The 12,010-nt window shown below is 42.6% G+C and overlaps 1 protein-coding gene across 2 annotated transcripts in view; it reads right to left on the bottom strand.

Moving 5' to 3' along the window:
* Window positions 1–12,010, bottom strand: part of si:dkey-219c3.2 (transcription initiation factor TFIID subunit 4) — a 159,441-nt gene that overhangs the window by 121,287 nt on the left and 26,144 nt on the right. For both annotated transcript variants that reach the window (XM_060928169.1, XM_060928170.1), the window contains 3 exons: window positions 9,129–9,308; window positions 8,957–9,032; window positions 8,735–8,846 (listed from right to left, as the gene is read on the bottom strand). In XM_060928169.1, coding sequence (XP_060784152.1) covers window positions 8,735–8,846; window positions 8,957–9,032; window positions 9,129–9,308 — 368 coding nt within the window. The remainder of the gene's footprint in view (window positions 1–8,734; window positions 8,847–8,956; window positions 9,033–9,128; window positions 9,309–12,010) is intronic.

Raw genomic sequence — 12,010 nt, 5'->3', positions numbered from 1 at the left:
GTTTTTATTACATCTCAGAAAATTAAAGTTATCTTTTAACATATCATTCATTAAAGATTACATGTTTTGTGACCTGATGGTAAAAAAAGAAATGGTTTTAGGTGAATTTTTAAAAATAAGTTCATGTCCCCATTTCAGTACCCATAAGCGTGGAATCACTCAGATATAAAATATCTCATGCCAAATTATTATGGCACGTTACAAAAAAATGAAAAAATCCAAGTCCTCGTCTCGAATTTCTGAGTCCAAATGCAGTTAATTCACAAGTCCGAGTCATCAGTGCCCAAATCCAAGTCCAGACACAACTCTCTGGCATGAGTCCTGGACTCGAGTACTACAACTCTGGTAATTGTATTATTATTAAAAAAAAAAAAAAAAAAAGAGGGATGTGATGTAGCTTGGACCACTTAGCCTTTCTTCCTTCTCACCCGTTATTCCACATTTTTCATATAATCCTATGGAAAGGAGGTAAAGGATGGGTGGAAGACAACTGATTTTGTTTGTTTGTTTGTTTAAAGCAGAGGTCATCAAACTACGGCCCGCGAGCCGACTCCGGCCCGCCACCCCCCCTTTGACCGGCCCCCCAGCCCCCCCCCCCCACCACTTGAACCAGCCCTATGAGGCAATCCCCAAAAGTGGTCATGGCCTATTTTTTTAAATTGCTTTTTGGCAAATAACAACGTCTGCATCTTGTATTTTGTTGATTTTATCAATTAAAATTGATATTTAGTTATAAAATGAACTATTCATATTTTACGAATTTTCGTCATATGCTCGCGATCAAGCAGTGACAGGCAGCGCATGCGCAGAGAACTGTCAGTGTTCAGGACAGCAAAATGGCTAGCGGTCAGAGAAAAGCTGACAGAGAGTGCAGAGTTTTTAAAGAACAGTGGACCACTGATTATTTTTTCGTTCAGTGTAAGGACCGTGCAGTTTGTCTTGTATGTAAAGAAAGTGTGTCGGTTTTCAAAGAATATAATCTGAGTCGTCACTACGAAACCCGCCACAAAGAGTATGTTAGTTTGCGAGGGCAAACAAGAGAAGACAGGATTCGGAGGATGAAATGCGGACTGGCTGCACAACAGAATGTATTCCTTCGCCAAACCCAGATCAACCAGGCTGCTGTCCGAGCTAGCTATAAGGTAGCTCACCTACTAGCTACCCATGGAAAGCCGTTTACTGATGGGGACTTTGTTAAAGTATGCATGCTTGCTGTGGCCGAGGAGGTGTGTCCCGACAAGAAGGATGCGCTCAACGCGGCGAGTCTCTCCGCACCTACTATGACCAGGCGAACCGAAGATTTGGGGGACAACGTGTCTGACCAGCTGAATGAGAGAGCATCAGAATTCGAGTTTTTTGCTTTGGCCATGGATGAGAGCAATGACGTGCAGGACACAGCACAACTGCTGTGATCTATTGATCTATTGCTCATATTATAATTTCACTGTTTTTTTAATGTATTTATTTTATCGGCCTATTTATTTGACCTTTATTAAGTGCTGCACACAATTATTATTAATATTAATAAGATCAACAGGCCTACCTACAATTTATAATTTTCCACTCACCTTTGCCAGTGTCAATCACCTCAACTAGGCAGATGTTTCTTACCTTGACAGCTTTGATTTTATTTTTATTAGAAAACAAATAAATGGAATATCTGTGGTATTTCAAATTAAAACAAAGTGTGAAGACTTGATTACTACTTTTGCAAACCACTAGTAAAGATAAACAAATATGTGCCAGGAATCAAGTGGGGATATCGCAGCGTGGGGATATCGCAGCGTGGGGATATAGCAGCGGGGATGGTTGTGCCAGGCTAGTAATCTCTACTACACAATGAGGCCTGCTGGTGGTCATATTTGTCTGGGTCATACAATTCTATGTTATATAGCTGACCCGACCCCGGCCCCCCATCACAGTCAGGAACGACAACGTGGCCCCCAGAGAAAAAAAGTTTGGTGACCCCTGGTTTAAAGTATTGCCAGTGTAACCTTTTTGGCCTCCCCTTCACCTACCATCCAGCAGGATGCAGGCAAACGTGCTTCCTCTGAGACATGTGAAGCCAACTGCTGCTCATGCTGCATCACAGGGCAGTGTAATACCCGCCCACATCCGCATACATGAGCATACGACTGGCTCGTATCGCAGTGACTGACAGGAGAGAAAAAGAGTACGTCATCTCTACCACCCAGAGAGCATGGCCAATTTTGCTCTCATGACTCCATGGCTGCAGCCGAATTCTCAGTGCGGCACGCTGGTGTAGTGGTTAGCACTGTTGCCTCACAGCAAGACGGTTCTGGGTTCGAGCCCAGCGGCCAACCTTTCTGTGTGGAGTTTGCATGCTCTCCTCGTGTCAGCGTGGGTTTCCTCCGGATTCCCCCACAGTTCAAAAGACATACATGGGGCGGCCTTGAGCAAGGTACTTAACCCCTGACTGCTCCCCAGGCGCTGTAGTATGGCTGTGCTTGGAGTGTGCATGTGACAACTAAAGGCGGCTTCTTCTCTTCAGTATGTACTAATGACGGATAAGTACCTACTACCCGACCGTAACCATAGTACGTTCTACGAGTATGCAAGCGAGTAATAAGGACACAGTTAGGACGTACTCCACTGCCATCTTACCCATCCTCTGACCTGGATGTTCACAGATAAAATGCGTACGGTATATACTAGTGCTGTCAAAGTTAACGCGATAATAACGCGTTAACGTGATCTCAATTTAACGCGATTTTAAAAAATAGTGCCGTTAACGCAAATTCTAATTTGGCCCTGCGAGTCACCCGTAGTTCCTGTTGAGGCTTGTCGCGCGCTGCTTCAATAAGAGTACGTGTGAGTGATGGAGAAAGGCACAGACATATAAACATCCTCGCCGCCATGTTGGATGGGGCAAAGTGGAGATTCTTCAACCGTCTCTGGTATAGCGTCTAGACAGTAGCCGAGAATAAAGATGCCTCGTTCATGTGCTGCGTTTAACTGTACCAACAGGTTTACCGTCCAAACGAGATCACATGGGATTACCTTTCACAGGTGAGACTGGAAAAATACTTTTCAATACTGTTCCTTCAGTCTTCAGTTTCCCAGCTCATCTCCACCGGGGAGGTGTAGAGTTATAAGCAGTGAGAATTAGAGAATATAGCGCCACACTATGATGAACGTTTTTGAACGTATGATGAATGTTTTTAGTGTTATCTGTTTTTATCTTCTTTTATGGCAAATACTTCTCTTCAAAAGAAACTAATGAAGAGTAAAAAAAAAATTTTTATTTTCAAAGTGATATGCACTTTATTTTTCATCCCTTGGTTTTCTCATCTAATATGGAAGTTATGGATGTCAGTGGCTGTGACAAGATGTGTTATGCTCTGCAATAAAAAAAAAAAACAAAACATTGGTACAAAGTAGTGCTGTCAAGCGATTAAAATATTTAATCGCGATTAATGTCGCGACTGTCATAGTTAACTCGCGATTAATCGCAATTTAATCGCACATTTTTGTCACATGAAAAACCATTGTAATTCTCTTATCAGCATAAAAAAGTGAATGGGCTTGTTTGTACCAATGTTTTTTTTATTGCAAAGCATAACACGTCTTGACACAGCCACTGCAAAGTGAACCTAAGCCAAGCACCGGGGCTAGCAAAAGAACCATGAGTGAAGTGATCTACTGCTTGAGTTATGGCCCTTTTCCACTACCCTTTTTCAGCTCACTTCAGCTCGCTTCAGCCCGACACGGCTCGCGTTTCGACTACCAAAAACCAGCATGACTCAGCTCGCTTCAGCCCTGCTTAGCCCCTAAAACTCGCACGGTTTTGGAGTGGGGCTGAAGCGAGCCAAAGCGAGCCGAGTGAGGCTGGGGGCGTGAGCAGACACTCCCCTGTGCACTGATTGGTGAGGAGGAGTGTCCTCACATGCCCACACACGCCCCGCGAGCGCGCTGGGATCTGTAAACACCGCAAACCCGGAAGGAGAAGAATTACGAATTACGAGAATTTCTGAAGCCTTATGCGCCTCGCCTCATCTATACGCTCTTGCCAGTATCTGTTGGCGTTGTCGGTGACAACAAGCCACAGCACCAAGACCAGCAACACTAACGACTCCATGTCCTCCATGTTTATTGTTTACTATTCGGGTCGTGAGACTACCGCTTAAAAGCTCACTGATGTCACTGTTTGCGCCGCTTAACGACATCACCTGACGTCCACCCACTTTCGCTAACTCCACCCAATGCGTCCACCCACTTCCAGCCAGCACGGTTCAGCGCGGTTGTAGTCGAAATGCAACTCCAACAGCCCCGCTCAGCCCGACTCAGCACGGCACGGCTCAGCCCGACTCAGCCGCGTTTGTAGTGGAAAAGCGGCAATAGTCTACAACTCACAGTGACGGTAGGCTTGACATGCTTGATTATAATATAAAGTACACTATTATATTAACTTTAAATTGTTCGTTGATAAATATTGCATTGAATCTGATCTTTACTGTTTCAGCTCACTTAACACATTTTGTACTTTTACACTTTCTGCCTGTTGATGCGTCGCGCTGTCCAATCAGAGGCGGCCAAATTTGCATATTACAGGAAGGATTTCTGGGATAGCATTGAGTTTACAGTTCAGAGGGATCTGGCTCTTTAGACGCCGTCTTCTTAAAACTGAATAAATATTTAAAAAGAGCCAAATGAGCCAATCTTTTGAACGGCTCTTTTCAAAGAACGGATCACAAAGATGCAGATCCCATCAAAGAGCCATAAATCCCATCTCTACTAGCGCGCCCTGCCCGTGCTGGTTCTTTGGGAGGAGGAGGGCAAAGGACTCTGGCTGTGCGGGGCGCGGCATTACAGTCTAGCTGCTATCGGTTTTCTGTTCCAAGTTCCTGGCAGTTTCAAAAGCTTATGAAAAACCTACATCATGTCACAGGGCGTTAATCTCGCGATAAAAAAAATTATCGCCGTTAAAATTGAGTCAAGTTAACGCGTTAATAACGCGACATTTTTGACAGCACTAGTACAAAGCAAGCCCATTCACTTTTTTATGCTGATAAGAGAATTACAATGGTTTTTCATGCGACAAAAATGTGCGATTAAATTGCGATTAATCGCGAGTTAACTATGACAGTCGCGACATTAATCGCGATTAAATATTTTAATCGCTTGACAGCACTAGTATATACATGTATATCATTAGCCTAATAGCATAATTGCCTAAGTCATTTTTTGGCCAAATTGTGATATCTGCCTAACTTTACTCTCCTACCACTGCTGCATCACCCTGCCTTATTGCCTATGTCCTCAGCCTATCAGAACGCATTTTAGAGTCCAAAATCACTATCTGCCTTAGTCATCTCTTTGACGCACAAATGGAGTGTGACTCCATGCATAGCCTCATTGAACGGCGTACCATCAAAATTATTCACACTCCAAGTGATTACACTGTCATCTTTGAGACTGCACGTTTGCATCCATCCCCATACAAGGTGACCCAGCTATACCACAATGACTTCATGAAGTTATCCAGGGCCTGTCACCAACATTCGACCAGGCAGAAAAGTTGGCGACCCCACAGTCCATGACCTTCGGGCTCTCCAGTACTTGGCAGATGGTCGAATCCGGCACAAGTTGGATTTTGAGTCTGACTGGGAGGACCTACTTCAGCGACTCAGCATCCCCGAAGAACCGCTCCACTGGGTCCCACTCTTTCCTGCCCAATTGCCAATTACTCTCAGAAAATTCAATGACTTGCAGGCAATGAAACCAGTACTACCAAGAGTGGTCCACCAGTACTATGACAACCTCCCTCATCAATAGACAGTGTGAAAACTAGTTCACACAGCACTGGAGTAGGACTTTGGTTAAGGTTAAACAAGTAAAACAACTTGGTTAAGGTCAGACATGTAGAACAACTTGGTTAAGGTTAGACAGGTAACATAACTTGGTTATGTTTAGGAAAGTAAAACTACTTTTCTACAACCCCAATTCCAAAAAAGTTGGGACAAAGTACAAATTGTAAATAAAAACGGAATGCAATGATGTGGAAGTTTCAAAATTCCATATTTTATTCAGAATAGAACATAGATGACATATCAAATGTTTAAAGTGAGAAAATGTATCATTTAAAGAGAAAAAATTAGGTGATTTTAAATTTCATGACAACACCACATCTCAAAAAAGTTGGGACAAGGCCATGTTTACCACTGTGAGACATCCCCTTTTCTCTTTACAACAGTCTGTAAACGTCTGGGGACTGAGGAGACAAGTTGCTCAAGTTTAGGGATAGGAATGTTAACCCATTCTTGTCTAATGTAGGATTCTAGTTGCTCAACTGTCTTAGGTCTTTTTTGTCGTATCTTCCGTTTTATGATGCGCCAAATGTTTTCTATGGGTGAAAGATCTGGACTGCAGGCTGGCCAGTTCAGTACCCGGACCCTTCTTCTACGCAGCCATGATGCTGTAATTGATGCAGTATGTGGTTTGGCATTGTCATGTTGGAAAATGCAAGGTCTTCCCTGAAAGAGACGTCGTCTGGATGGGAGCATATGTTGCTCTAGAACCTGGATACACCTTTCAGCATTGATGGTGTCTTTCCAGATGTGTAAGCTGCCCATGCCACACGCACTAATGCAACCCATACCATCAGAGATGCAGGCTTCTGAACTGAGCGCTGATAACAACTTGGGTCGTCCTTCTCCTCTTTAGTCCGAATGACATGGCGTCCCTGATTTCCATAAAGAACCTCAAATTTTGATTTGTCTGACCACAGAACAGTTTTCCACTTTGCCACAGTCCATTTTAAATGAGCCTTGGCCCAGAGAAGACGTCTGCGCTTCTGGATCATGTTTAGATACGGCTTCTTCTTTGAACTATAGAGTTTTAGCTGGCAACGGCGGATGACACGGTGAATTGTGTTCACAGATAATGTTCTCTGGAAATATTCCTGAGCCCATTTTGTGATTTCCAGTACAGAAGCATGCCTGTATGTGATGCAGTGCCGTCTAAGGGCCTGAAGATCACGGGCACCCAGTATGGTTTTCCGGCCTTGACCCTTACGCACAGAGATTCTTCCAGATTCTCTGAATCTTTTGATGATATTATGCGCTGTAGATGATGATATGTTCAAACTCTTTGCAATTTTACACTGTCGAACTCCTTTCTGATATTGCTCCACTATTTGTCGGTGCAGAATTAGGGGGATTGGTGATCCTCTTCCCATCTTTACTTCTGAGAGCCGCTGCCACTCCAAGATGCTCTTTTTATACCCAGTCATGTTAATGACCTATTGCCAATTGACCTAATGAGTTGCAATTTGGTCCTCCAGCTGTTCCTTTTTTGCACCTTTAACTTTTCCAGCCTCTTATTGCCCCTGTCCCAACTTTTCTGAGATGTGTTGCTGTCATGAAATTTCAAATGAGCCAATATTTGGCACGAAATTTCAAAATGTCTCACTTTCGACATTTGATATGTTGTCTATGTTCTATTGTGAATACAATATCAGTTTTTGAGATTTGTAAATTATTGCATTCCGTTTTTATTTACAATTTGTACTTTGTCCCAACTTTTTTGGAATCGGGGTTGTATGTTATGTTTGTAATTATATGCAAGAGAAAAATTGCCCAAGTCATGGCACATTCTGCCTAAGTCACTTTTATTTGTTATGCAATCGATGATGTGTCTTTTTTTTTTTGCAAACTTGTTCACACATCTTGTTGAACTTACTGTTACAAAATCAATAAAAAAATACCAAATGTGCTTGCTAAAAATTGTGGGGGGGTTTCCGAAAAAACATTCCAGTATAACTTAGGCAATTATGCCATTAGGCTAACGATATGCAAAATTAAAATAATAATAATAATAATAATAATAATAATAATAATCATCTTCAGCAGCAGACATGTTTAAATAATTTCTGATAAGTTCCAGCAACCGACTTTACTTCAGACAGCCATTTTCTTTCTAGTTTTCCCAGAAGAGTTATTTATCTTTGGCTATTTAGAGTCTTCCTTATGAATTACGGAAAAGCATAGTGTAGCACGTTTGCATATTACGAATGCAGTACATCACCCGGGTACTGTACTCAGACACTGTACGTACTGCTTTTTGTGTACTAATAGGACAGAAGTATGCATATTCGGATGCAGCACATCATGGCTGGCATTGAAACTCTCGAACTCCCAAAGATCACATGAAGATGTTTCTATCATGCCACTCAGGAGGACAAAATTTCAAATGACCGAACGTGTTTTGGTTTACCCCCGACCAATCAGGTTATGGCTCTGGGGGCAAGCAGAAAAACAAACATGAAGGACGGAGCGTCAAGGAGTGCGTTATTAGTGACCAAATATAACTATGTTGAATATTTTTTTTTTAGAAATGCCAGTATTCCAATGGTGTTACTTCAAGTAACATGACTTGACTGTTTACAGGATTGATGCGTCCCATTTTAAGCGTGGCTGTATACAGGTGAAGCTCAAATTCTCTTGATCTCCTGCCTACAAATATACAGCGAAGACAAACAAACAGTCTCCTCATCTCAATCACTGATATCAAATCTAATCTCGATAGCAATCTAGAGAAGTTAATTAGCTGGTTGCAGGTAGAACTGGTAAGAGACGTTGCTATGGTTACAGTGCGCATGTCACGTCAGGCTTTGGAAAAATATCACTACACAACTTTTTTCAGTCTAGTGTGAAAGAAGCCTTTCATTACACACACTTATCACACTGGGTGTTGATTTATAGGTAACACGCACCTGAAAGTTCCACCTCCTGGGTCATTCAGCTTCTGTTTCTGATTGGCTGAAGCCTGGATGGCGATGCCCACTGGACCTCTCACCTGTACCACTGGCCCTCTCACCACAGCGCCTGTAACACACAAATTACACACTGCACTGCTTCCACTAACACCACCATATCGCTCCTGATTCAGTCATCAATCTCCCGAATCTCACTCAGCATCGTGAAAAATCACGCACCTTGAGGCCGGACCGACTGGGTGATCACCACGGGCATCCGAACTGGACCTGTCTGTGGTCCTGTCCTCTTCACAGCCTTCAGGGGACAGAAAAAGGTGAACATGATTGTGAATGTATTGCATTGTTTACTCACACACACTACTTCTGTATAGGTAATGTTTATGGACAGTACCATTAGGGAGGCTTGGTCCTGTGCACCGGTGGGGCGGACAGCAGGCACCGTGGTGGTGAGGGAGCGTGGGGGTGGAGCCTTGATTGCACTCACAGTCAGAGAGCTGGAGGAGGTTTGAGCGAGCTGGGTCAGAGACTGCTGCGAGTTCAACAGCGTCATCCGCAGAGCAGGCAAGCTTTTCTGTACACGCGCACACACACACACACGACTGCATGTTTAAGCTTTAACGTGAGACGATCCTTTTACTCACTGCTGCTGCTACTACAGTGTTCATACGGCTTCTGTAAAATACAATCCATATTAACGGACATCATCATATAGCACTGATGAAAGTGAAATTAAACACACGTCTCCATCAGCACTGCTCGCTCAGGTCTGAATTAGTGTACGCTAGAGTGACCATGTGTATCACTGCGTAAGCACCGTCTGTGTTTCTATCCCTATGTGCAGCTGTAGCTTTCTCCAAGCGTGTGTGTCAAGAGAAAAATACATTTTTCTACCCATATTCACTGGATATGAGCAATCACGCGCTCTACTACTAGGCTATCAGCTTACGTACCGTGAGTAGAGTAAAACAAAATGGCGGAGCGTTTTGCTGAACCAACCGAGGACAAAATAAAAACTCTACTCGAAAACAAAACCCCAAGAAATACTATATATGAAAGTATTTGATGGCAAGAACGCATCTTTATTTTTCAAGAATTATCATCACATTTTTCACAAATGGCTGCTGTCATTTCCCCAGTTTGCTAACAATCCAAGCAGAAATTATTTTGTCGGTTGTTTTGTATAAAAGTTTTTAATTTATCGAATTTGCAAAAAATAAAAATGTTCCGTTTCTCAAAATCCAGTGAATGTGGATAGAATAAAACAGTTATTCCACTCAATCTCGTCGTACATGGCTTACAGCCAACTCGGTGCTACGTGCCTCGTCAGCCATCAGCTCATGTACGACTCGATTTCATGGAATAACTTAAGCCTCGGTCACAACCAGCCATACGTGCTCCTACGGCCGGTCTACGTGCAAAAAACGCAAGAAACGCACGGAGGGCGCGCGTGTGACGTGATTTTCGAGCTGTAGACTGGCCGCAGAGGTTCTTTGTCATGTCAAACAAACTCTACGGGTGCTTACGTTTTTTTCAGGTTGCAAGACAAACTTGCGGCCAACGTGCGTCTTTCTCCACGAACAAAAAAAAAAAACGCAGTGATTTGGGAAACGCCAAAAAATCGTATGTCCGGTTGTGACCTAGGCTTTAAATATACGAGACCGAGGAAACACTGTCGTCATGAAACAATTCATAGACCCCATTAGGGTTGGGCGGTATTACGGTAAGAAGGTATCCCGAGGTATCCAAAAGTACCAACGGTATCGGTCTCATTACCGTCATTTTAAAAAAATATATAATATCTAAATAAATATGGAGTACATGAGGTCATAATATAAAATAATAAATTGAAGATCATCCCGAATAACTGTGTGATCGTATTTTCACTAATTCTATCAATTTCCTAAAGAAGTTCTCATCGCGTGCAGGGTTGCTTATGTCGTTACCATGGCAACCCTGCGTGACATTTGGAGTCTGACAGAAAGCTTCGCAAGAGACTGAGACCGCGGTTGAAAGATGGCAAGTCAAGATAACGAGTTAGTGGCAAAAAAAAAATACAACATCGGCAGTGTGGCAGTATTTTGGTTTCAAACCAAACGAAAAGGGAGAGCCAGCAAACACAGATGAAGCTGTGTGTAAAGTATGTAAGAAGACGGTCACGGCGCGAGAGGGGAACACCTCCAATCTGAGTGTTTTGAGTAGGTTACATGAGTAACAACAAGGTAAAATAATATAACGCATGAGATTTGGGATGTGGGTAATAAACGTTTGAAATGTCATCTACTGAAGAAACGGAAGAAAACATCGTAGCGTAAACTGTTAGGTTTCTGGTGTGAATTAGCAATGCGCTTGCTATCTTTGTTGGGTGTGTTAAACCGTATGGATTTAAGTGGAATAATTGTAAGGAGTTATGTGATCAAGACAACGTTTTAAGCAAGGTAAGGCCATTTGATTATTAATTTCCCCGCCATGGCATGACGTGGGCCCATATGATTTTGCCTTGTGCAGCTATCACGCATTTGAATTAGGTTCGCCTCATTTGCGCTGAAGAATATGGTTTATCGTGCAGTCTAAACGGACTTGGGTGTTGGTTGATTCTTTTTCTTTCCTTTTTTTTAATTTCCCATGCTTGAAAGGGTATGATCCTGCTCATCGTGTACTTTTTTTTGATGGAGTAGGTGAAATAGTGCTGCAAATGGCGTTTCAACGCAGACATGTGTAAACGACAGTTGAATGCTATTTTCAAGATGAAGGAAGAGTTGCGTGATGCTTTGAAATATCTCTTAATCCATTCATCAATGCACAAAATTCACTTTGCTGCTTAATCCATACCACAATGCACACAATTCGCTATGCTGCTTTTAAATAGTACATTTGAGGCATAGGCGCAGGTCTGGACAAGGTCCGCCGGTATAGGCGCCAGGGCTCGAAATTAACTTTTTTTCTTTGTGTCCCCCAGTGGTCCCGAATTCTGTGTTGTATTGTCCCGAATGGAAGCAATAGTGTCCCCATTTTTTTCCTCTCTGAAATAACCAGTGGTTAATATTATCATATGAAGTTACTATTATATTTGTAACTATACGATTTTGAACCCTTTATATCATTTTTACAATAAGTCACAAGACACAAGCGACACATGTCCTATACATCATCTACTTCAAAATTACAGTTATTGCATTTTCAGTTTATTAAACTTTGGCGATCTCACTGTATGAATAGATACCCGTTTATTTAAAGGGGCCAACTAGCTCATTCAGAAAATGTTTCAACTCCCTG

Source organism: Neoarius graeffei, chromosome 8 (genome assembly GCF_027579695.1).
Source record: "Neoarius graeffei isolate fNeoGra1 chromosome 8, fNeoGra1.pri, whole genome shotgun sequence".
Classification (NCBI taxonomy): domain Eukaryota; kingdom Metazoa; phylum Chordata; class Actinopteri; order Siluriformes; family Ariidae; genus Neoarius; species Neoarius graeffei.
The sequence above is the reverse complement of the archived record's forward strand: the minus strand, read 5'-3'. Positions and strand labels throughout refer to the sequence as shown.